The 25,040-nt window shown below is 38.5% G+C and overlaps 2 protein-coding genes across 3 annotated transcripts; one reads left to right on the top strand and one right to left on the bottom strand.

Annotated features, from left to right (window-relative positions):
- Window positions 1-1,315: 1,315 nt before the first annotated feature.
- guf1 (GTP binding elongation factor GUF1) lies at window positions 1,316-10,208 on the top strand. The gene is made up of 17 exons (XM_066649009.1): window positions 1,316-1,764; window positions 2,371-2,482; window positions 2,573-2,721; window positions 3,772-3,852; window positions 4,126-4,203; window positions 4,289-4,372; window positions 4,565-4,629; window positions 4,739-4,942; window positions 5,188-5,327; window positions 5,749-5,872; window positions 5,983-6,115; window positions 7,247-7,390; window positions 8,133-8,266; window positions 8,405-8,506; window positions 9,103-9,222; window positions 9,326-9,362; window positions 9,817-10,208. The coding sequence occupies exons 1-17, from the start codon at window positions 1,564-1,566 to the stop codon at window positions 9,943-9,945; spliced, it is 2,037 nt and encodes a 678-aa protein (XP_066505106.1). The 5' UTR covers window positions 1,316-1,563; the 3' UTR covers window positions 9,946-10,208.
- A 1,682-nt stretch (window positions 10,209-11,890) lies between these two features.
- On the bottom strand, window positions 11,891-16,640 carry gnpda2 (glucosamine-6-phosphate deaminase 2). Of its 2 annotated transcripts, XM_066649010.1 has the most exons (8): window positions 16,554-16,640; window positions 15,447-15,576; window positions 15,063-15,164; window positions 14,768-14,818; window positions 14,201-14,383; window positions 13,895-14,079; window positions 12,448-12,622; window positions 11,891-12,028 (listed from the first exon to the last, which is right to left on the bottom strand). In XM_066649010.1, exons 1-8 carry the CDS (start codon window positions 16,629-16,631, stop codon window positions 11,964-11,966), a joined length of 969 nt encoding a protein of 322 aa, XP_066505107.1. In that variant the 5' UTR covers window positions 16,632-16,640; the 3' UTR covers window positions 11,891-11,963. The 2 variants fall into 2 exon arrangements, with proteins under 2 accessions (XP_066505107.1, XP_066505108.1); XM_066649011.1 differs by lacking the exon at window positions 14,768-14,818.
- Window positions 16,641-25,040: the final 8,400 nt, after the last annotated feature.

Genomic DNA, 25,040 nt, shown 5'->3' with positions numbered 1-25,040 from the left:
AGCAGCAGCAGTATTAGTAGTAGTAATAGTAGTAGGAGTAGTACTATCAGTAGGAGTAGGAGTAGTAGTAGTAGTAGAAGGAGGAGGAGGAGTAATAGTAGTAGGAGTAGTAGTAGTAATAATAGTAGTAGGACTAGTAGTAGTAGTAGGAGTAGGAGTAGTAGTAGTAGGGGTAGTACTATTATTAGTAGTAATAGTAGTAGTGGTAGTGGTAGTAGTAGTAGTAATCGTAGTAGGAGTAGTACTATTAGTAGTAGTAGTAGTAGTAGTAGTAATAGTAGTAATGTTAGTAGGAATAGTACTATTAGTACTAGTAGTAATAGTAGTAGTAGGAGGATGAGTAATAGTAGCAGTAGTAATAGCAGTAGTATGAGCAGGAGTAGTAGTAATAGGAGTAGGAGTAGTAATAGTAGGATTAGTAGGAGTAGTATTATTATTAGCAGCAGTAGTAGTAGTTATAGTAGTAGGAGGAGTACTATCAGTAGTAGGAGTAGTAAGAGTAGAACTATTAGTAGTAGTTATATTAGTAGGAGTAGTACTATCAGTAGTAGGAGTAGTACTATTAGTAGTAGTAGTAGTAGTAGAAATAGTAGTGGTAGTAATAGTAGTATTAGTAGTAGTAATAGTAGTAGTAGTAGTATGAGGAGTAATAGTAGTAGGAGTAGTACTATTAGCAGCAGCAGTAGTAGTAGGAGTAGTAGGGGTAGTACTATCAGCAGTAGGGGTAGTAGTAGTAGTAGTAGTAATAGTAGGAGTAGGAGTAGGAGTAGTAGTAGTAGTAGTAGTAGTAGTAGGGAGAGTAATAGTAGTAGTTGTAGTATGAGGAGTAATAGTAGTAGGAGTAGTACTATTAGCAGCAGCAGTAGTAGTAGGAGTAGTAGGGGTAGTACTATCAGCAGTAGGGGTAGTAATAGTAGTAGTAGTAGTAGTAGTAGTAGTAATAGTAGGAGTAGGAGTAGTAGTAGGAGTAGTAGTAGTAGTCGTAGTAGTAGTAGGGAGAGTAATAGTAGTAGTAGTAATAGTAGTAGTAGTAGTAATAGGAGGAGGAGGAGGAGGAGTAGGAGTAGTAGTAAAAGTAGTAGTATTACCTTATCATGTAATAAAAGTATATAAAAACATACAGAAATATATTTTTTAATGGAATAAAAATGCATTATTGTAAAAATAATTTACAAGAAATATTAGCAATAAATTAAAAGCAAAGTATTTTTGTAGTTTTTACAAAAATGAGTTACTAATTACACACACACTCCTCATTTTGAATTTTAGACACATTCCCTGTACTTGCCATTACAGCAGGGGGCGGTAATGTGTTGTTTTTCTGCAGGCTGTTCACAGCAGAAGGAGACTATTCGCCTCATTATGGCGGCTCCCTGTAACAACATGAACCTGAGTCTGATAAACATTATTAATCATTGATTTTTATGTATGGCGAGTGTACAAAGAAGTCGAGCGGAGTTGATTACGGATGTCTCATATGTTTCTATAATTTGAACAACTACAGTGAAGTGAAGTGAGCTCTGGATCAGTATATTGGGACTAAGGTGAATCTAGACTGTTGTTATGCAGCTGTTACTGAGACCTGTGTTCAGTTCTCTGTCTCTCTCTGGTCGTTTCCCTCATGTGGAGATGATGAAGGTGTGTAAGATAAAGCGGAGGAGTCAGGGCTCCACACTGTCCTTTACTATTATTAGACACAAATGGATGAAGACCAGCTCTGTTGTCACTAACTGGGAGAGAAACTACACCTCTTCAGCTCAGAAGGTAAACGAAAATCATTTAGTTTTTACAAAAATACAAAAAAAAAATTATAGAAACTTTGTGACATGATTTTAATAAAGTATACACTGCTATCACTAAGGTGCATCCATTGCCTTGGAAAGTTGTATAATCTCCTTGACCAATAGACTGGGATGTACTGAGCATGAGGTCATCAAACCAAATAGCAAGCGTAGGCTAGGTGGTTATAAAGCCCCTCAGCATTTGGTAAGTAGGAGAGTAGTGGAGTGATTTAGGTTCATCCAGAAATGTGGATCCCAGTCCTGAATGGACCTAACTAAAGTTTGTGAAGTCGAATGCAGTCAAATCAACACAGCAGTGTTCCAACATCATCTCTAAAGCCTTCCTAGAAAAGTTGAGCCTGTTACCACAATTAAAGTGGATTCCAGGTAGGCTCTGGACCCCCCGCGACCCTAAATTGGATAAGCGGTTACAGATAATGGATGGATGGAAAGTAATTGATACAATAAAATAAATATAAAGTATACATTCAACAGTAAGAAACTTTTTATGGATATTGAAGAAGATATGGTAAATTGTCCTTTTGTCTTGGATGTTGAGACACTTGTTAATTTTTTCTTCTTTCTACAGCATAATATAGAGATGTCAAAGTTTCCTGTGGATAGAATAAGAAATTTCAGTATCATCGCTCATATTGACCATGGGAAGAGCACCTTGGCTGACAGACTGTTAGAACTGACAGGTATTTTGATCTGTGGTCCAACCATTAAGTGTCTTTACCTGAATGTTATTAATTCTGTCCTGTTAACTTTGTCCTTTTTATTTTGTTCAGGTGCCATTGCAAAGACTGAGCGCAATAAGCAGGTGTTGGATAAGCTCCAGGTGGAGAGAGAAAGGGGCATCACAGTAAAGGCCCAGACTGCCTCTCTGTTTTATCAGCATGAAGGACAGACTTACTTACTCAACCTCATCGACACACCGGTCAGCAGTGAAAATAACCATTCATAATAATCATATAATTGGTGATAGGAACCAGGCATCTGCCTCTGAAATCAGCCTCACAGAAACATCTGGCTTAAGATGTATTTTTTTTAATCTATCAATATTACATATAAAAGTTCAGAATGCGGGCGGCACGTTGGTGCAGCAGGTAGTGTCGCAGTCACACAGCTCCAGGGACCTGGAGGTCGTGGGTTCGAGTCCCGCTCCAGGTGACTGTCTGTGAGGACTTTGATGTGTTCTCCCTGTGTCTGCGTGGGTTTCCTCCGGGTGACTGTCTGTGAGGAGTTCGATGTATTCTCCCTGTGTCTGCGTGGGTTTCCTCCGGGTGAATGTCTGTGAGGAGTGTGGTGTGTTCTCCCTGTGTCTGTTTGGGTTTTTTCCGGGTGACTGTGAGGAGTTGGTGTGTTCTCTCAGTGTCCGTGTGGGTTTCCTCCGGGTGCTCCGGTTTCCTCCCACAGTCCAAAAACACATGTTGGTAGGTGGATTGTTGACTCAAAAGTGAATGTGTGAGGGTGTGTGTGTGTTGCCCTGTGAAGGACTGGCGCCCCCTCCAGGGTGTGTTCCTGCCTTGTACCCAATGATTCCAGGTAGGCTCTGGACCCACTGCAACCCTGAACTGGATAAGCACTTACAGATAATGAATGAATGTTCAGAATGCATTTTTCAATTGACTGATCATTTTGAAAAGTATGAAAAATGGCTATATTTACTTTGTTGACTACTGGTTACCATCTCCGTTGTAACTTATAATTTTTATATTTTTATTAAGTAAGGTATGTTTTGCCAGACATTCATATCTAAATGAAAAAGATTTTGAAATGTAAAAGATCAGTTCATTGGAAATTAAGAAAAATCAGTGGAATTCTCCTTTTAATATTCCTAATACTATAGTTTAGATTAAAACAAATTCCTGAGGTGCATCTTTTGTGAAATTTTTATCCTCATTAATATTCAATTACTCAAGCTTTTTAAAACTTCAAAACAAATAGTTTTCACTTAATAGTAAAGACTTGTGTGTAATGTTTCCAGGGCCATGTTGACTTCAGCTATGAGGTGTCACGCTCCATATCTGCCTGCCAAGGGGTTCTGCTCATAGTTGATGCAAATCAGGTAAAACCTTGTATTCTATAAGTCAAAAGAATACTTTAACAACAAAATTAAAATTATATAAACGTCTGTATTAAATGATGGACACACTAGAAGCGACATCTGAGACTTGATTGATCATTCCTGTCATTGTTCGCCATGATGGCATTTAGAAGTGAAATTCATAATTTTGTTACAAATTAAGTTATAAGAAATTAAAAGACATTGGCCTGAAAAGCATATACATGTGTGTTTTGTTTTATTGGTGGCTTATCTGTTTACCTGTAAAACTTAAAGGGAATACAAGCACAAACAGTGGCCAACTTCTACTTGGCTTTTGAAGCTCAGTTAAACATCATACCAGTTATAAACAAGGTAGGTACTTAAATGTAAATAGAATTGTCCTCTAAATTGGTCCATTGACTGGTTGTGTAACAGGTTGTTTGCGTTTTTTTTCCAGATTGATTTGAAAAATGCAGACCCTGACAGAGTGGAGAAGCAAATTGAAAAGGTCTTTGATATTCCAAAAGAGGAGTGTATAAGGGTTAGTTCAATAAAAAATGTAGTTGTATGTATTAAAATACAGTTAATTTATGCATAACACCTTTTGTAACTAATTATACTGTGGCACTGATTGTAATGCACAGACACATTACATTCATAGCAATTTTAATCACAATACTGAGCTAACCCTTCAGGTATTGCTGCTCATGGCATTGGGAATCTTTGGTTGTAGATTTCTGCAAAGCTTGGAACAAATGTGGATCAAGTTCTTCAAGAGGTGGTGAAGAGAATACCTCCGTGAGTTTATACCAAAGATTTTTTAAAAAGTCTTTGTACATTATTTTGCTCAATGTATTTTCTTTCTCTACTGTTGGAGTTGGAATTGATCACAACGTACTTGTTCTAGTCCCACAGCTAATGTTGAGGATCCCTTTAAAGCTCTGGTCTTTGATTCCACATTTGACCACTATAGAGGAGTAGTTGCCAATATTGCTATATTTGGAGGACATTTCTCTAAGGGGGACAGAATCGTTTCAGCACACACGGGAAAGACTTACGAGGTCAATGAACTGGGAATTCTGAGACCCGATGAACACCCAACAGAAAGACTGTAAGAATCCTTGAATGCATCTACAGCGAAAAGACTGTTTTCTTTATTCTGTAACTATTTACTTTTGGGAACATCTACACTTTGGTTTAGGTCTGACAAATGGACCGTTTTTGGAACATTTAGACATGGTGGTTTTGGGTTGTTTTTGTAGCTGTCTAACAAATATCAGATTACATGCATGAACAGTAATTAAAGCCTTAATTTTTGATCCTTCCTGGTGTCCTAACTCTGAGTTCTGATGTTAGCTATGCTGGACAGGTGGGATATGTGATCGCTGGAATGAAGGAGGTGAAAGAGGCTCAGATTGGAGACACACTGCATCTCCATAAACAGCCAGTGGAGGCACTACCTGGCTTCAAACCAGCTAAGTCCATGGTTTTTGCAGGTATATACTTTACAAATATCACAAAACTTGTTCTTTAATTAATATTTGTACTTTAGTTTCTTCCTAAACACACTCTACCTTTCTCTACTTTGGAGAACCCATGTTTTCTGCCTGTTATTTATTTCTAATCAGTTTTAACTTGCCCCATCATTTCTTTTTCCTTTCTTCCTTCTTGCTCAGTTTTACCCTTTCCTTACCCTCTCCTCTATTTCTTTAACATCAGTAATCCTGTTATTTCAAAATGCTTATTCAATTCAATATAGAAGATAAATTGACTCTACAGTAAGTCATTATCTTCTGTGTTTTTTTTAAGACATTGATAGATGTTTGAAAATGTTAACATGTCACATTTGGCAGGCCTGTTCAACAATTGAGGACAAAACCAACATTTAAAATTACTATCAGTAAATTTGTGATGCAGGTATCTATCCTATGGACCAGTCTGAGTACACGGCCCTGCGAAGTGCGGTGGAGAAATTGACTCTGAATGACTCCAGTGTGACTGTGCAGAGAGACAGCAGTCTGGCTCTTGGGGCTGGCTGGAGGTCAGGGTCATTTGTCCATACTGCTTTTACAGAAGAGCTATTAAATTATTAATGTGTTATGTGAGGAATCTCTCACTTACACTCTTTTATTCTCCTTCTTATTGTCTCAGGCTTGGATTTCTTGGTTTATTGCATATGGAGGTGTTTAACCAACGTTTGGAACAGGAGTACAATGCCTCAGTTATTGTAACTGCTCCGACAGTGCCATACAAAGCAGTCCTGTCCTCTGCCAAACTTATAAAGGTAAAATTGTGTTTTTCAATGAGCTGCAAATGATTAACAATGAAAATTGAATTATATCATGGTTTAGTTCTAGCCAGATTTTTTTGTGTTTTCAAAGATTCGTGGTAAATATTGTTTGTACTGAGGTTATGTGCAGCAAAATAGGTTTATGTGATATGCACATAAGGTATATTAAGCCAAATATGGAGTATAAATATATATTGTCTACAAAACTTTGGGACACTAAAATGTAAATGAAAAAAAAAATAATAATAATAATAATAATAATAATAAAACACATATATATATATATATATATATATATATATATATATATATATATATATATATATATACTGATGGGCCAATCATGTAAAAAATATATTCTATTATTTTTATAATAATATAAAAATTCAATTATTGAAATATTGAAACTAATTAACTTTTTGTTTGTTTGTTTTTTGATTTAAAATCAATCAATAAATTTAGTTTAAAAAAAAAGTTGAGATAGGTGTGTAATGCTACAAAAAAATTATTTAGATTATGGGCAACATAACATACAGTACATAATATAAATATTTATATTTACATGCAAGGGACAAGAACCAAAACATATTGGCTGTCTGTGATCTTCAGATCCTTAGATGGCACTGCATTAAAAACAGACACCATTCTATAGTGGAAATCCCTGCATAGACGCAGAAATGTGTTTGAAATCCATTATCTGTGATTACAGGTCATCACTGCACCCACAAATAGTGTTAAGCCTTTATCATGCAAAAAAGAAAGCATATACAAACAGCAAATGCCACCGCTTTTAAAAGTGTAGCAGTTGGACTTTACTGAAGAAGTGATGCAACACCCTGGTAATCATGTACTTGTTCCAACTTTTTTGAATCATGTTGCTGGCATTAAATTCAAAATGGGTGCGTGTGTTTTAAAAAAAAAACATTTCTACGTTTCTGCATTATTTTTCAATAAAAAATAGGTTTTAAATCATTTATACCTCACTACATTCTGTATTTATTTACAATTTGGACAGATCCCAACTTTACTGGAAATGGGGCTTGTAGAAAAACAAAGTATATTGAAAATATTATACAGTCTTTATTCTCTAACTGAGCGTTTATATGATTTTTCTGTGCTGTGAAGGAGTTTGGCAAGGAGGTGGTGACCATCGTAAACCCAGCCCAGTTTCCAGACAAATCACAGGTGGTGCAATACATGGAGCCCATGGTAACAGGAACTGTCATCACCCCTGATGAATTCACTGGAAAAATCATGAGTCTCTGTCTGGTGAGACAATTGATACATATCATTTTTTTAATATAAAATGTTTTAAAAAAATTAACATTCATTGAGAATTTGATTCTATTAAGCCACAGTACCGAGTGCTCAGGGTCTGTGTACTTCTTGAGCCAACACTTGTTTTGGGCATGGTGATCTCAGGGCTGAGTGCATTCCGGCACCATGGCAGGTCATTGGCGTACCAACATGGCTGCGCAAAATAAAATCAGGTTTGCCCAGTGATCTAACAGACCTCTGGATCTGAGAGGTGCAGCCTTCACTCTCAGCACCCAACAATAGACCTACTAGAAAAAAATCACCAGAATCTATCATTTAAGCAGCAATTTTTTTAAAGGTTTCTCCCAGGGGAGCATACCCCTGGACGCGGCTTGACAGTAATAATGATCAGGGTTATGCACAGACAGTTTATATATCTGGGCCCAGAGGCCAACAAGTTATGTGCTAAAAGTGTGTCGCCTACATAGCACCCCCACCCCTGCCCACCTCCCGGGCATGGATAAAAGTTCAGACTCAGGACACTGCAATACAAACTGCACTGTAAATTATTACACAGTAAATTAATACTGTTACAAAATACAGTTTGTTGATTCTTTTTCTGTGTGAAGTGCATCTGTTTTCAGTTTAAAGAGATGTTCAGATTGACACAAGGTTTCCTGAGATCAGAATCTTTTGCATAGAATAATTGTAATCTGTACGATTTACCATAACACTATGAACTGCTTCTGTCCAGAGCCGCAGAGCCATTCAGAAGAACATGGTTTATATTGATGACCATCGGGTGATGATGAAGTATCTTTTTCCTCTTAATGAGATTGTGGTTGATTTTTATGACCAGCTTAAGTCCATGTCCTCTGGATATGCAAGGTACTATTACTAATGCAAATTATAGGTATAAATATTATTATTTATCAGTCCTGTCCTGTTTCTCAATAAGTGTTCTTAGAATTGAACTGTCATTTGGGTTGACATTTCATGGCACTATAATGGAATTCTTTATTCTAGCTTTGACTATGAGGATGCAGGTTATGAACCAGCTGAATTGATTAAGATTGATTTCCTTCTTAATGGGAGACCAGTGGAAGAGCTCACCACTATTGTTCACAAGTAAGTTTAATAAGATGTACATGCAGGATTAAGTTTGACAAATTGCCTTCTGCCTTCTACAATTGCCTTCTGCATGAAAATATTCCTAGCTACCCAAGATTAATTTTTCTTTTTTAAGTTTTAATATTTTGATAGTCCACACTGAGTACCAAAGTTAACATATCATTTAACAATGTTTTCTTTCAATCCTCCTGAACCCTCCAGTGATGATGTGTTTGTGTCACTTGATGGCTTAACCAGTCTCTGAAACATAATGTACTACACTTCACCCTTGTAGTTTAGTGACATTTTGTATTTGGACAGTGAGTGAAAATTGGGAAGGAAATTAAGTATATATAGTAATATATGTGGTTTGAGCATGAGGCAGCCCAGGCCTAAATGTAGTGACGGCTGGACATTTGGTGTAAGCGTAATGAAGGAACAACACTGTTTCCTCCTTTTACATCCACAGCTGGGGTGCCCTTAAATGTATGTGTATGCGTGCATGCTCACTGTCCCAGTGCACTAGTTTGTGCGTGTGTCTGTAAATGCAAATTAATTGTATGATGTGTAATGACAAAAACGATAAACAAAATTTGCAAAATTCCTGCATCCAGAGACAGAGCATATAACATGGGGAAAGCCATGTGTGAAAGACTGAAGGAATCCATCCCCAGACAAATGTTTGAAATCGCTGTGCAGGCAGCTATTGGAAGCAAAGTCATTGCCAGGGAAACGTGAGTCTTGATTAGTTACTAAACTGGACTGTATTTAAATGCATATTATGATGTATGTATTAAATGTTTATGCATTTTGGTTTACTTCTGTTTACTTTATCAGGATCAAGGCATACAGAAAGAATGTTCTAGCAAAATGTGTAAGTGTCCTCCTGTTGCTTGTTTGTCCTATTTTATGTAACTCAGATTCAGTTGGTATTCAGTAAGTCAAAATAGTGAACTTATACTTAAAGCTGACTTTCAATTCTGAGCATATTTCCTCACCGTTTGCTGCTCTCCTGTCTGTTTGCATGCTCGAAACTGATTTACAAACCCCAGCATCTGTAAATGGGTAAAAACTCCACAGTGTCTTGGTACAGTATGCTAGGCTTTCTCTTTCTACTCTCCGCAGAAAAGCAGCATTTTGGAGGATTTTTTACCGCCAAACACCACATACAACACAAACATGCCATTCCACCTTTAAAAGTGCAGAGCTTCTGAACTGTCTTACCCCACAGTTCTAGATGTCCCCTTGTCTTTGCAGACTTTGAATTAATAGGTGGCTTTTGCACATTACTGTACTTATTTGATTAGAATTTCTACTTTTCCCAACAGTATGGAGGCGATATCACACGAAAAATGAAACTGTTGAAGAAGCAAGCAGAAGGCAAGAAGAAAATGAGACGCATCGGAAATGTAGAAGTCCCAAAAGATGCCTTCATTAATGTGCTTAAAAAAAAGTAGCTGTTAAACAAGAGTTTTTCAACTGATAGGGCTAGAATATTTTAGCATTTATTTGTGGAAATTGGAAATGAATACCCTGGAAGTAGGAATTAAGTGCTGGGTTTAAGATGCTGCTACAAAATGAATAATTCATAATAGACTTGAATTATTTAAAAACTATTTGAGGAGCATCTTTGGTGGATGAACAGTTCCTAACTCTCATCCTAGAACACCCCTATGCTGCTGTTTTTTTTGTTTCTCTGCTCCCATGCCCATTCTCCAGAAGAGAAGTGGAAAACCCAAAAGTAGCAGGGCAGGTTTTTTGGGACCAGGATTGGAAACTTCTTATTAAATCACTGATATTTGACAATATGGTATTAAAATGTACAATTGTGAATTACACAAATGTAATTCACATAAAAAATATCTTAACCAATGAAAGATTTATTTATTTACATTCTAAAGCCTTGTTGAATGAAGATGAAAAACAGATTTGGTATAATGCCACTCAACTAAGCACCGTTCCTGAATTAATTTTTAATTAAAACAGACACACATTAACATCCCTGCTGCCTTACATATCACTACTAAAAATGCTGAAATTCAAAGAAATGCAATCAGACTTTGGCAGATGTAACTTTATGATTTAGGTTCAACCTTCAAAGCAATAACATTTTGAAAGAAAAGAGCAAAATAATAAAATGAAATGGGCTGGCAGTTTTTGACCTCTTATGACAGTAAAATAGCAACCAATATGGAAATAACAAGTACATAAATGTTAGAAAAGTATACAGAATATGCTCCAAGTTTTCTAAGGCTCCATTTAGGAATTGGCACTAAAGATTAAAGTGTATACTGCAATACAAAAATGTCACCTAGCAGCCATTACATAACATTTCACAAGAAAGTGTCAGAGTCAAAAGCATAATTTAAGTCACATTCAGGAATTGGAAAGAACAGAAAACATGAAAGAAGAAAAAGAATGAAGCAAAAAAAAAAAAAAAGTACTGGTCCCAACTACTTTCACTTGTGTACTCTGTGGGCAGTCCAGCCCTGGTATTATTTGCCCAGTTTAATAGAGAGGAGACTCTGAAATCTATATTTTAACAATAGTCTTGCTAGTAATGCACTCTACCATGAAGTAAAACAACATACTAAACTAAAGGTTTTGAAAGAAATGGTTGAAACAAGCACCAGTACAAATGTTACTACAGTACAAGATTACTCCAGGACTTGGATAGGGAAGTATTCTGGAAGCAATTAAGAAAAGTCTATTAAATAAACCCTCTTTACCTTTTTTTTTTTATTTATTTATATCTGTTTGCCACCTGAAAATGAGCACAGGAACATAAATGTGGCTAAAGTAAATGAGTAACCTTACATCCCTGTAGGTGAAATGTAATCATGTGCAGTTTGATATAAAATTTGTAACACAACCCCTAAAGATTGACTGTAGCAAAATATCCATTTCAATCTCTTAAAAACAAAACTTCAAAAAGTAAAAGTACCTCTTGTAAGCCAAGATGGATATAATGCAAAGCTAAATGCTACACTGGAAGGTTAAGAGTAACAACGTGATAACTGTTTTATCACACGCAACATGATCAAATCAATTACAATGACAAAGGAAAATGCATGTTAATACAGAAAGTGAAATTAATAGTTTTACAGTCCACCCTGACCCTCAGTATAAACTAATAAACCATTAACTACAAGGGTTAAAACAATGCCAAATTTGTGCTTTTCCTTTTAACTAAGCTTTCCATAAAACTCAGATCACCCAATAGTGTGAAGTTGGCAGAAACGTAGTGTGCAATACAAAACCACTGAACGTCAATCCTATAAATGTGTGTTTACTGCGGAGATGCAAATACAATTTACATAGATTAAAGGTTCATTCTATTCTCACTCTGGTTTTTCAGTCACCTTTGTGACCTTCAGAGGTTGCTATTGTATTTGAAACTATATTCCTCAAATGTAAACTAGGGCAAACTTAACCGTTTCACTCCTTTTAAGATGTACATTTCATGTCCCCTTTCTTAGTCTTTATAATTCTTCATGCTGTGTGTTGGCTCGACAAGTTGATTGTGAACGTGCATTAGCCCTGTGGAGGGGAAAAAATAAATAAATTAATTAAATTAAACAGACTTGTAAAATTGTCAAATTTCTGGGGGCATGAGAACAAATTAGTTTATATTCTGGGAACTGAAGACTGGTATGTTTAATGCTAATGCACTGCAACCCAAAATCTTTGCAAGGAAATAAAATGAGTCAGCTATAGGGTAACTTAAGAAATGCAACTGTCAAAATGCTATGGAATCTGGAAGTAGTAAACAATCACTGAATTGTGTTAAGTTAGAGAGAAAGTGCTCCATTTCATTGTCGCCAGCTGAAATGCTGGTTTTAGTCATATGCTAAAAGGACACTGACAAAATGCTAAATATAGCCATCATTAATAACAAACTGTTATTCGCATAGGCTTTTAGGCAGGATTCATCTTCAACCCAAACATGCCTTACATACCTTTAAAGTACTTGACGGTCTTGACCCTGAGCTCAAGTGTTGCGTCCTCATCACACACAAAAATAGTGCGAGGGTGCTGCTGGAAGGCAGATACTGTCCACATGTGGTTCACTCCTTCTTCTATGGCCTTATACAGAGCAAAAGCTTTGTGTGCACCAGTGATAAGGATCATCACCTTGGGGGGAAGGGAGGGGAAAAAAGTGCAATGAATTCTATGTTTTGGTAGACATTACAGCTGTCCCCCAGAAACAACAACTTGTTTGATATTCAGACAAAGGAATATAAATTTGAAAATCAACATGCATAAAGTAATTTTAAAAATTAATCCTGTAATTTCTTAAAGCCCCTGGGAACCCATTTTGAAAATGTGTTTTTATTTTTATATATAATTCTAAACTTGGGTGTTATGTGAAATGTTTAGCAAAGCTGAAGAGACTGCTGAGCTAATGCTTAGGAACCATTAGTAAACAAGCTAGCTATCCAGCTATTTACCTAGCTATGGGAAGGGAACAAAAGACAAACAGAGCAAACAGAACAAATAATACAGAACGAGCTTGACTGGATTAAGTCTGAGTACAGCAGATATAGCAGCAACATTCGGTCAGCATGTTTAACGGAGTATCAGTAGAGATATCAGCCACACTTGGCCAGCGCGGAAAGTAACAGTGGGGAAAGGCAGACCCACTCAGTTGGCAGTACAGCGGAGATAGTGGCCACACTGGGCCAGCATGTACAGCAAAGTAGCAGCGGGCATAAAAGCCCCATTGGGTTGGCAGTACAGCAGTGTAGCAGCGGTAGAAAGCACCAATTTGGAGACACCCTAGAAGGCATCCAGTTCAAGCAATTATAATAATAATAATATAAATAATCACACGAAACCAGACCACAGGCACATAAAAGACAAACGCCGTCTGTAAGTTTGTACATGAACGGCTGTATAATGGCAATTCTACCTGCCTGTGCCTTTTTATTGTACAATGTACAACCTCATTTCAGAGTAAAAACCCCACAACTGCTCTTTCTCGATTGTGTGTTGCCATAGTAACAAACGGCTTTCTGTTCTCCAGTGATAGAGAGCTGTGAGTCATGCACTGTCATTGGGAGGAGCATAATTTGGTCATTTTTAAGAAGAGCTTGACCGTATTTCTGTTTTGTGTCTTTTACTAAAACTTTGCTGAACGTTTCACATAACACCCAAGTTTAGAATGATACAAAAAAATAAATAAAAGAATGGGTTTCTAAATGGGTTCCCAGGGGTTTTAATGATAAGGGTATTTACCTAAACTACCAGTAGGCAAATGTGCTGCACAGTTTGGGAATTTCCCTGCTACAACACACATGATTAAATATCATTTAATTTAAGATAAATGTTGTAAATACAGTCCCTCAGGACAGGGAATGAACAACTCTACTTTAGAACATTCTTCCCCTGGTCAGTGACCGTTACCTCTCTAGCATCCATAACAGTCCCCACACCAACAGTGAGAGTCATAGTGGGCACTTTAGACAGGTCGTTTCCAAAAAAGCGAGCATTGGCAACTATAGTATCCTTAGCCAGAGTCTTCACTCTGGTCCTTGACACAAGACTGGAACCAGGCTCATTAAAGGCGATGTGGCCGTCTGGCCCAATACCTAAAAAAATTAATAATAAAAAAAAAACAGTAAGAAATACTGCCACTGTTGCCTATTCCTTACATACAGTTTACTGTTCTGTGTAATAAGCTCATTTTGTAAGCCAAATTCCTCATCGCACCTCCTACAAACAACTCAATGCCCCCAGCAGCAGTTATCTTCTGTTCAAAGGCATCACACTCTGCCGGCAAATCAGCTGCATTTCCATCCAAAATGTGGGTGTTCTGAGGCTCGATGTCGATGTGCTTGAAAAAATTGTTCCACATGTAGGAATGGTAACTTTCAGGGTGATCTCTAGGAAGACCTAAAAGAATACATACATTTATAAGAAAACCTGTTTTTCTACATTCAACCCTCTTGCTCGGAGGACACCGTTTGTTTATCTGAATACCCACAGTTGACCCAGATGGGTTTTCCTCTGTGTATAGAAACCTGTCTGGCCACACAATTTAGTACATATTATGCATATATCTTTTAATACCATTTCACCACATCTGACTACAATTCTAAGTAATGACATCTTTTTATACATTTAAAAGGGTAACATCTTAATGACAACACCCATAAAAATACATTTTGCTGTAAACTTTAAAAACAGAATGCATACAGATCTGATGTACTGATTTATTCATTCATTCATTATCTGTAACCCTTATCCAATTCAGGGTCGCGGGGGTCCAGAGCCTACCTGGAATCATTGGGTGCAAGGCAGGAATACACCCTGGAGGGGGCGCCAGTCCTTCACAGGGCAACACAGACACACACACACACACACACACACACATTCTGATGTACTGATGATAAACTGAAATCTCTAATGTTAGGTATTGTCCTCTAGAAATTATATCAATGCACTTCCAGTATATCTATTTTTCCTGGCATGCAGTGACAGCTGTTATTCCACAATGCCATGGGAGAATTACATCAGCTATGATATTGTGTAGGCTAAATAACAAGCTGTATAATAAGACTCACCGACTCACCAACATACTCATCCATGTTAAAGGTCTTCACATATTTAAAGGAGAGATCTCCACTTCTGTGATACTCAATCAGCTTCCTGTAGCAGCCCAACGGAGTGCTACCTAAAGCATGAAATTGAAAACAATTTGAAATTTATACCACATGGGAAATTGTATATATTTTATGACCCAATATCCTAAAGAGGTTTGTTGAAAGCAAGAAGCGCCCAACTAAAAGAAGCGGCAAGTAATTTTAGAATATATGGACAATACTGGTTATGCAGTCGATTAATGTTAATGAACTGCACATTTTCAAAAGAGAAAGGTTTAAGCAGATGCCTCTGTCCCATCAAAGCAAATAAATGCAGATAAACACAGCCAAGTCATTATGTATGATTTGTTTACCAGTGGGCAGGCCTAGAGTGAAGTATCTCTCTGCACTGGGCTTGAACTGGATTATTCGGTTGCGGATATATTTGGCCGCCCATTCACTGGCCAGGTCATAGTCATCTAGGATCACAAGTCTCATGATGGCCTTTAAAAGGAGTTAAGATAAACATAATCGATAATCAATCAATGCTGTCATGCAGTCAATATGATTAAATCATGACCATTGTTCACTAAGAACGTGGAGGACAAACAACAAAAACAAAATACGACAGGTACAATTACAGGTTAAGAATTTACTGTAGAATACCAACTCTGAAATATCAAGATCTATACAGTGTATAATGAAAATGTCTTAAAGTATAATATTACAAATGTGCTATTGATATATGGCTACCTTTAAAGACATGCCACAAGTAATTTTATTTAACCTTTGAAATGATACACATCATTTTAATGTAATACTACACCATAATCTCAATTTATTTTGAAATCATATGTTCACATTTTCAAGATTACAAATTAAGTCCAACATTGAGAAGTCAAGTTCCTTATTCCAATATTTAAATTCCTTTTGGGTCACTGATTATTCCATAAAAACGAATCTCTGTTAATTAATAGAACATAATTATAAAATCATACACAAGCCTGACTCTCCACCTGTTTCCATTTACACCACAGCTTTATACCTGTGTGTTCTAACATTCCTACCCACGGCTCTGAAAACCGGTTTCTGCGCATGCGCACCTCATAATATTGCTAGTGTGCTGATTCAGCCTTTAGTATGTTTTTAATGTTGGTTGGTTTTTAGTATATTAACATGACATTTTCTGATTCTGACTTTCCTTATCACACTGCCTTGCCTGTATTTTTAATGTTGGAATTATTTTTAATAGAGTATGCGCTATATTAATATTTGCTGCGATAAATGATGTTACGTTTTCAAGTAGCTAGCTAGAACAAGAAACACGTAAAAACATGTAACATTAAATTTAGAGCCTCTGGAGAAGTTCCCGCTCCTCTAACACTGGAATATAAGCACTTACTACACCGCTCAGAACCTGAATATATTCTGATTTAGCAAGTTATTTAAGCTACGTTATGTGTAAATATAACTTTGCTCACCGTAAAAAAAAATCTACAGCAGCTTCGTAAAAGAGCGACTGAATGGACCCAGGGTTTTTTTTTGTAAACACTGATCATATGACTGTTTTCCGGTCATATGTTCTGACGTCATGTGTCCATCCCCCCCAGTGTACGGTGGTCGAAGGAGCTCCAACAGCCTCAGCCTAAACGAACAGAAAAGCGTTTACTAAAATAGAAATGTGGGTTAATTATAGCCAGCGATTGTAACGTTGCATTTGCGACGTCATTACGTGTGCAGATAATATCAATATACAATCTGCAAATGTGAAAACATGTATTTATATAAATGGTATAAGGGGTAGGGTTTATGTGTTGTTGTTGTTGCATTGCTTTCCTTACAGAGACAGTGCTATTACATTTTGATCTGTCTGTTCTTGGCACAGGAAACACAGACTGACCTTGCAACCTGAGTGAGAGAGCATTTAGTTCATATTCTGATATTCTGTTAAATAAATCATTTGTGGCTAATGTGCAAAGAGGCAATGGTCGTTCAGATGGAGAGAGAATGAGAGGAGATATATATGAAATGATATCAAATCCTCACTCCATAGATCATGGGCATGAACTATGGCATCTACGTCCACATAGTGCACAACAAAGGGAGTAGAGCCATTTGATGACATATTCATTCAGATTCGGCCGTTCAGTGAGAGAACAATGATGCGTGATGGGGAGAGAGAGAGAAAGAGAGAGAGAGAGAGAGAGAGAGAGAGAGAGAAAGAGAGAGAGAAAAGGCAGCAGGCAGGGGGAGGGGTGGCTGAGGCAGACCTCTCAGGATTAAGTCCTTCTGCTGACAGCATCCCAACCCAAACCCTCCCTCCCTCTCTCTCTCTCAGACGCACGCCGTGCTGCATCCCTGTCCCACGCTCGGATTCAGCACAAATCTGACACCTCCGATCCAGCTCCTCGGACCCGGTGGTCCCACCTTCAGCCACGAGGTGAGTGCGGCACTCTCGCTTCTGTCACTGTGTCCTGTGAGTTTAACGTTTGCTTTTTGTTTCAAATAGCTGCGAGGCCCATGGCGATGCACCTTGCACACAAACACAACCAGGGCTTTGGACTGCTGGCTTTAACGGTAGCTGTGATTTGGATGGTGCTTGTTCTTTAGCTTTCAGCTACAACTCACTGCTGCAGACACGCGTGCCCCGCGGAGATCCCAATGCCATTAAGATTACTAGAGGAAACATTCTTTGTCTCCCTTTTGTGCTCAAGTTGTAAAACGTGCTTCATCGTAGTCACCTTAGTGTTTTTTTAAAATCCCCGTTTGTTTGGCGGAGGAGCATCTGTGCGGTGCAGTGCTCGCGTTATTTATTCATCATAGTCCAAAGAAATGGGTCAAATCCAGCGACACACCAATAAATTTAAACTCAACGACAGTCTCAAATGTGACACAACTCAAAGTTAGCGGGGAATCTAAACGATTTTAAGATCCTATGGGCTTTAAGAAGAGCTTTGTCTGAGGCGATGCCTTGCCTCCTTCATGAGAGCTGGTCTGCCTCATTGCTTATTGTTTAGCTGCTGAATACTGCTGCTCATGTGTTCAATCCAGTCTCGCTGGTGGAAAACTACACTGCCACACTGGGGCTTTTGTGTGTGGACCAACACGCCAGCGCTGAAACAAAACCACAGCTTAGTGCTCGGGTTTAATAAAAGACATAGCGCTGCAGACTGTGTGTAATGGTAGTATGTTGCCACATGAAGTGTTTAAAACAGAGGCGTGTAAAGAAAGTGCTACTGAGGCGTGGCTCTCTCTCACCACACTCCTGTTGGTCTCTCTTTCAGTCTCCCGTTTCTCTCTACCTCTCCTGGGCTGAAAGCATGGACCACTGTGTTTATATTTACATCCATGTCTGACACTCTTATCCAGAAAAACTATTTTAATCGTGTTGTATAGGCCGATCAAGGCTACAGTGCTGGGAATCATGCCCAAAGTCTGTTCCATATATAGTAAGGTGTTCCTGTCCAAGCTGGGAATTAAACCCTAATCGGCCATTGAGAAAGGCAGATCACACTGATGATGCACTGTATAGTTCAGTACCCTTTTCCGAACAGTTATTTATTTACATTTGTATTTCATTTACTTGCATTAAAGCCTGTCACAATAGTTACACAATTGCCTCATCACATTGACTTGTGTTCTGGACACACGCATTGATGCACTGTAGCTGTGTGTTATTAAGAATCCCACAGTGTACAATGCACTTTCTTGTGTTTGTCTGGTTTTCAATTGTGAGGTGAAAGTGCTTTAATAAATCATAATAATCAAAAGTGTTATCTCTTGCTGTCTTCTAATAATGGGACCCTATCTCATATTTATGACTTGCTATTTCATATTGAAATCCTATTCTTCATCATTATTAGAGTTAGTAAGTACTATGAGAGCATATTTATGATTTATATATTCACCGTCTGATTCACCAGCCTGATAACAATATTAGGCAAATTACATTTTATTCATTTTACTGCCTTTAAACCCTCTACAGATTTCGTTATGGCGAAAGGCCTGTTCACATGATTAACTTTGTAGAATACATGGTCAGTGTGAAACAAATGCAAATAACTGTCATTAAGTGTCTCAGCACTCTGAAGGTGAGGAGTGTGTGTGTGTGTATTCTTTGCATGTGGATGTGCTGTGTAACTGTTCATGAGAAGTGCTGCTCTTTTTGCGCATGTGTGCGTTTTGCTCCAGAGTCTGTGTCATGACTCACTGATGAATGAGTAACATGTGATTAATCTGGCTGTTGCTCGGTTTGGGGAAATGTCCAGGCAGTTACTCGCACATCAGGAAATACTGGCAGCAACTGCTATCTTATAGTCCAAATGTGTCTCTCTGTCTCTTCTGTTACTCTTTTTGCCTCACACACACACACACGTGTAGACATATGGTACCAGACATTTGAGACTGTGTGGAGAATTGATTGGCCATCTCTCTACCTCTTTCCGCACACTCTGTCCAACTGTCCAACTACAGCTGCTCCTCAATGCTCCACCTATCCAGATAATATTTCTGCTTTCAGAACAAGGCCTGCTGGCATACACTGTCAGAGAGAGAGGTGCCCTGAATGTCCAAAGGTTAGTAGACACCACTTATATATCAGGGGCAACAACTTTAAGGTGCACAAATTGTAGACATAGACATTTAGATTTGTGTGCATTTCAGAAGAAGTGTTGGATGAGCAGAAATCCAAACATTTGTGGTCATATTTATACAAACTTACTGGAGTGAGATAATACCACAAGAGCAAGATATCTCCAGACTATTTTCTACTGCAGTTATATTTGCATTGACTTTTAAAACCAATTTAAAGTGGACATATGAAAACAACAACAAAAAAAAGAAAAATCCCTTCTTAGTGCATTTGCACATTAATTTAGAGATCTGCAGCCCACTGTTTGCCTACAAATTGTGTAATAAATCAACTGCTTACTGTTTTTTCCCCCACCTTACCAAAAAAGTCAGTACTTATGTTCTAATTTTGTTTTGCCTCTTATCTAGAGTGCAGAGTCTTTAGAGTTGTCCTGCTCCCTCTTCTGAATCTGTCCTATCACATTGCTGGACCTACGTTTATTCAAGAGCTTAAAGACAAAGTCACAATGCGTGCAAGGGCGGCACAGTGGTGCAGCAGGTAGTGTCGCAGTCACACAGCTCCAGGGACTTGGAGGTTGTGGGTTCGATTCCCGCTCCAGATGATTTTCTGTGAGGAGTTGGTGTGTTCTCCCCGTGTCCGCGTGGGTTTCCTCCCACAGTCCAAAAACACACGTTGGTAGGTTGATTGGCAACTCAAAAGTGACAGTGAGTGTGTGAGTAAATGTGTGTGTGTGTTGCCCTGTGAAGGACTGGTATCCTCTCCAGGGCATCTCCTCTCCCACTTTGCGCCCAATGATTCCAGGTAGGAATCCACCGTGACCCTGAATTGGATAAGCGGTTCCAGATAATGGATGGATGGACAATGTGTCCAGATTAAATATGTGTCCAGATTAAATATGGTGAAAATGAGAATCTAGAAGAATGTGAACCAAACAAATATTGCCAAAATGGAGCTTCTGCTCCACACTTCTAACTTCTGGGCACTCGCCCTGATCTAAGTTGATGCTCATTAGTTGTTTAAAAAAAATAGGCACCGAAACAGGTCATTCCTAACATGGCTGTTTAGAAGGTGCTGTGTTGATTGATTCATGTGGTATTTGACCAAATCATGTTACAGACTTTTCATTAAGACCCCAGGGAACTGTGTTACTATTGTAAGAATGTTATATGTACACTTTAAGGTATGTAATAAGCACCCTAACCCTACACTTTTCCTTTCTCTCCCCTGGCAGTACAGATCGATGGAGTACCACAGTATCTGCTTAATAACCATCATCATCTTCTTTGACACTTAATCTGTTTCAGGGTCACGGTTGCTTAATAACCAATTACTGTTAACTGATTCAGTAATTGGTTGAGTGCCGTTTGAAAGTGTGTACTTTCTGATTGAAACAAATATTCACAGAAGTCTGTCCAGTCCTGTATACACACACACACACACACACACACACACACACACACACACACACACAGACAGGCCTCACTGCATCTTCAAAGCCTCTCCACTCGCCCATTTATCAGACAAAAGGCATAACCAGAGAACCTGCACATGTGCACTACTAATCACCAAATGGTGGTGAGATTAAAAACGCGTGGGCTCCCAAAAGTCCTTGGTCATCGTTGTTGTTGTTGGAATTGAATGGAAATGCACACAGGAGACTATCTTTATTATGCTAATGGAATGCTCTGACAGATGAGGCTGTATGAGAGAAGATGGATTTAATTAATGGAACATGCAGCATCATTAGCCACACCAACTAAAATTTAAAACTGCAGAGCAGAATCAGAAACAAAGAAAGAGGAGTTCCAGGGAGCTGGTAAAAGAATTTGTGTTAGATGGTGCATTTTTAAGCAGTTTGACCTAGTTATGGTTCGGCTGTAGGAACAGCATGTAATTTTGATCTGTGCCGTTTAATTGCCATCGCCGCTGTCAGTACACAGCCAGCATCCATTTAAACTCACCCAGTCATGGGCCTAAAAACAAGCATGATTGCAGGTTTTACCTGATTTCACCTTTCCTCACTGTGGTGAAATATTAAAAACAGTAAAAAAAAAAATGAGAACAAAAATGTTATGAGAATTGGGATTCATTTTCTTTGAAAGTAACAAAACCAAAGAGCTAAAATTGTTTTCTCAGTTACAAAGCAATGTCCATCTTTTTTAGATTTTTCAATCTTTTCAGGTGGTTTACTGGAGACTGATATGGAGAGATTAGTCTCAAAATACTTGACAAATTCGTAAATGTTAATCCACAAATTAAACACACGTCACAAATATGTTTCACAAATGAACACATTCCAATCTGTGTCTCACCGCCTGCAATTGTTTATATTTTCTTCTTGTTTCTGTAATTGTTTACAAATAATACCTTTGATTTTCAAAGCGAATGGATATCATCATTTTTGTCATCTATTATGAAAATGTTTCTAAGTATTTCCATATCTCATTTCCATAACCCAGTATGTGTCTCGTGGTCTGCAATTTGTACAAATACAGTTAAATTCGTAAATACACATGTTTGCTTTTCCTATATATATGATTTTATGCTAAAATAAATACATTTGTTTACATTTAAATTGCATATATCTGTAAAGTCATAGGGCGGCACAGTGGTGCAGCAGGTAGTGTCGCAGTCACACAGCTCCAGGGACCTGGAAGTTGTGGGTTTGATTCCCGCTCCGGGTGACTGTCTGTGAGGAGTGTGGTGTGTTCTCCCTGTGTCTGTGTGGGTTTCCTCCAGGTGACTATCTGTGAGGATTGTGGTGTGTTCTCCCTGTGTCAGCGTGGGTTTCCTCTGGGTGACTGTCTGTGAGGAGTGTGGTGTGTTCTCCCTGTGTTTGCGTGGGTTTCCTCCGGGTGACTGTCTGTGAGGAGTGTGGTGTGTTCTCCCTGTGTCTGTGTGGGTTTCCTCCAGGTGACTGTCTGTGAGGAGTGTGGTGTGTTCTCCCTGTGTCTGTGTGGGTTTCCTCTGGGTGCTCCGGTTTCCTCCCACAGTCCAAAAACACACGTTTGTAGGTGGATTGGCGACTCAAAAGTGTCTGTAGGTGTGTGTGAATGTGTGAGTATGTTGCCCTGTGAAGGATTGACTCTTGTGTATTCCTGCATTGCACCCAATGATTCCAGGTAGGCTCTAGACCCACCGCGACACTGAACTGGATAAGGGTTACAGACAATGAATGAATGTAAAGTCACAGTCTCGAATTTAAAATGTATTTATAATGTGTTGAATATGCATTTGTGGATCAAGTCACTTGCATGTTTTCCGTGACGTATCTTTGTTTATTTCCTCTCGCGGGTTTTGGAATTTGTCGGTTTAATTTCACATTTTACTCGATCCACACCCAAATGTATCCTCATCCACAAATGTGGTTAGCAGGCGAGCAAGCTACCGCTATGTGGCACTGTTGTTTTCCCCAGTGTTTCAGGACTGGCCTGTTGCTCTCAGAGCCGTCGCAAAACCCCTTGTAGGCGGGACTGTGACTCCATTGGCTGCCGCTGTAAATGATGGAGAGCTAATTCTGGCAGCTGATTGGCTAAATAAAGATGATGACCAATGAGAAACTCCCTTTCTGTTTACGTGGAGTATCTGCCCCTCCCTCCTTCCTTTGTCTGACTGGAAAATCACAAGTCATAACAGTCCAACCTCAAAAATAAATAAATACGGAACCCAATGCGTTCCAACGTACCAGACCAACACGGCTTTTAGTGTCCAAATACGGGATGGTTTAAAAGTATTTTGTTTAACAACCCTAGTCTGCATCGAAATTAGGGAAGTTAAGCTGGACTTTAACGTCGTTAAATTTAGGGCACATTCAAAAGCGTTTCACAGTGATACCCCGCTCCTAACTGTCTGTGATACGAAACTGAATTCAGCGGCTTATTCGTTGGCCTTTTGTTCGAAACGTCCACATTAATCTCCATATAAGGTGACCCTACATGTCCTAAAATAACACTGCCACCTAGCGGTAACTTGTTCGCCTGGCCACATTTGTGGATGAGGCTGCATTTGGGTGTGTATCGCGAGAAATGCAAAAGGAAATTCTCAAAATCCAAAAGCCCGCGAGAGGAAATATAGCGATACGTCACGGAAACCAGGCGAGTGACTTTGTCCACAAATGCAGATTCAACACTCCATAAACACATTTTAATTCGAGACTGTGACTTTACAAATATATACGATGTAAATTTAAACGTATTTATTTGCGCATAAAATGATATGTCTATTAAAATCAAACACATGTATTAATGAATTTAAATGTATTTGTACAAATTTGCAGACCTTGAGACACAGATTGGGACATATTTATTTGTGAACATTGAAAATATTTGTGACTTGTTTTTACTTTGTGGAATAACATTTACAACATTTGTCAAGTATTTTGAGACTAATCTCTCTCCATACAGAGTTAATTATCCTAAAACTCATAGCTCAACTGATTTTAAATTATACTCTTGGTTCTTGTCATTTATATTTGCTAATACATTGTGTCTCTGAGATGATGATGTCTGGTGTGGGTTAATTGCTCTGGACTGTTCTATCCTCTCATTGGTTCTCCCAGATTTTCTCTGGAGCTTTGCTGTTTCAGGCTGGACACTCTGCTACAGCTTGGCCGGCTCTGGCAGGGCCTGTGCTGACATACAGTGGTTTCAATTGGATTTAAATGCACAGAGCACTAACCAACTGCCAGAGCTTACAGCTTATGGAGCCAGCTCTCTGAAAGACAGAGGCGTAGACAAGAGAAGGGGACAAAATGTGAGAGACAGTGAAATGGAGAGGGGGGGCCAATAGGGGAGGAAATGGGGCTGCAGTGTCACAGACTAAAAGAAGAAAAAGACAGAGAGAGAATAGAGGGTATGAATGAATGTGGCAGTCCAGTTGGCTGTTGTATTTTGTTGCTCTTCATTTTTTTGTGGCATTGGAACATGTATGCTGTCCTTTACACTGTGTCACATTTTCATATAAAGGATGTAAAATAACTTAATATTTTGCGTGCACACTTAGTATCCTGTACAGTTAGTATGGAGCTAATATTTTAATACAGGATTGAAATGTAAGGCTTGGAATAAGGATAATTTCCCTGATTTTAAAGTTGAGTTATGCTTCTGTCCGTGTGTGTATGTGTGTGTGAATGCTAATGTGTTCAGAGAATTTAGGTTCTCAGAAATCACTTCTGCAATTAATGTTTGTTTGTCTCTGGAAATGTACCACTTATTGATAACCATTTGCGTCCAGCTGCTTTATGCTCAGAGCAGAGGGAGTCACAAACACAACCGCCTCTGCCTGGCATCGATTGCACTCTTCGGTTGGATTAAAGACAGTGTGACTCATCCTTCTTTTACGCACAGATTGATATTGACTGTCATCAAAGTCATGTTTG

Source organism: Hoplias malabaricus, chromosome 17, assembly GCF_029633855.1.
Source record: "Hoplias malabaricus isolate fHopMal1 chromosome 17, fHopMal1.hap1, whole genome shotgun sequence".
NCBI lineage: Eukaryota > Metazoa > Chordata > Actinopteri > Characiformes > Erythrinidae > Hoplias > Hoplias malabaricus.
This window is presented reverse-complemented; position numbering and strand designations above follow the sequence as displayed.

Bases quoted from the DNA above. Each gene is read 5' to 3' on its own strand.
- gnpda2 (XM_066649010.1), bottom strand. From the start codon at position 16,631: ATGATCAGTGTTTACAAAAAAAAACCCTGGGTCCATTCAGTCGCTCTT. The intron at 15,577-16,553 runs GTGAGCAAAGTT...CTCCTTTTAAAG, and splicing joins GCTGTAGATTTTTTTTTACG to GCCATCATGAGACTTGTGAT. The intron at 12,029-12,447 runs GTATGTAAGGCA...TCCCCTCCACAG, and splicing joins GACCGTCAAGTACTTTAAAG to GGCTAATGCACGTTCACAAT.
- guf1 (XM_066649009.1), top strand. From the start codon at position 1,564: ATGCAGCTGTTACTGAGACCTGTGTTCAGTTCTCTGTCTCTCTCTGGT. The intron at 4,204-4,288 runs GTAGGTACTTAA...TTTTTTTTCCAG, and splicing joins TCATACCAGTTATAAACAAG to ATTGATTTGAAAAATGCAGA. The intron at 6,116-7,246 runs GTAAAATTGTGT...TGTGCTGTGAAG, and splicing joins CCTCTGCCAAACTTATAAAG to GAGTTTGGCAAGGAGGTGGT.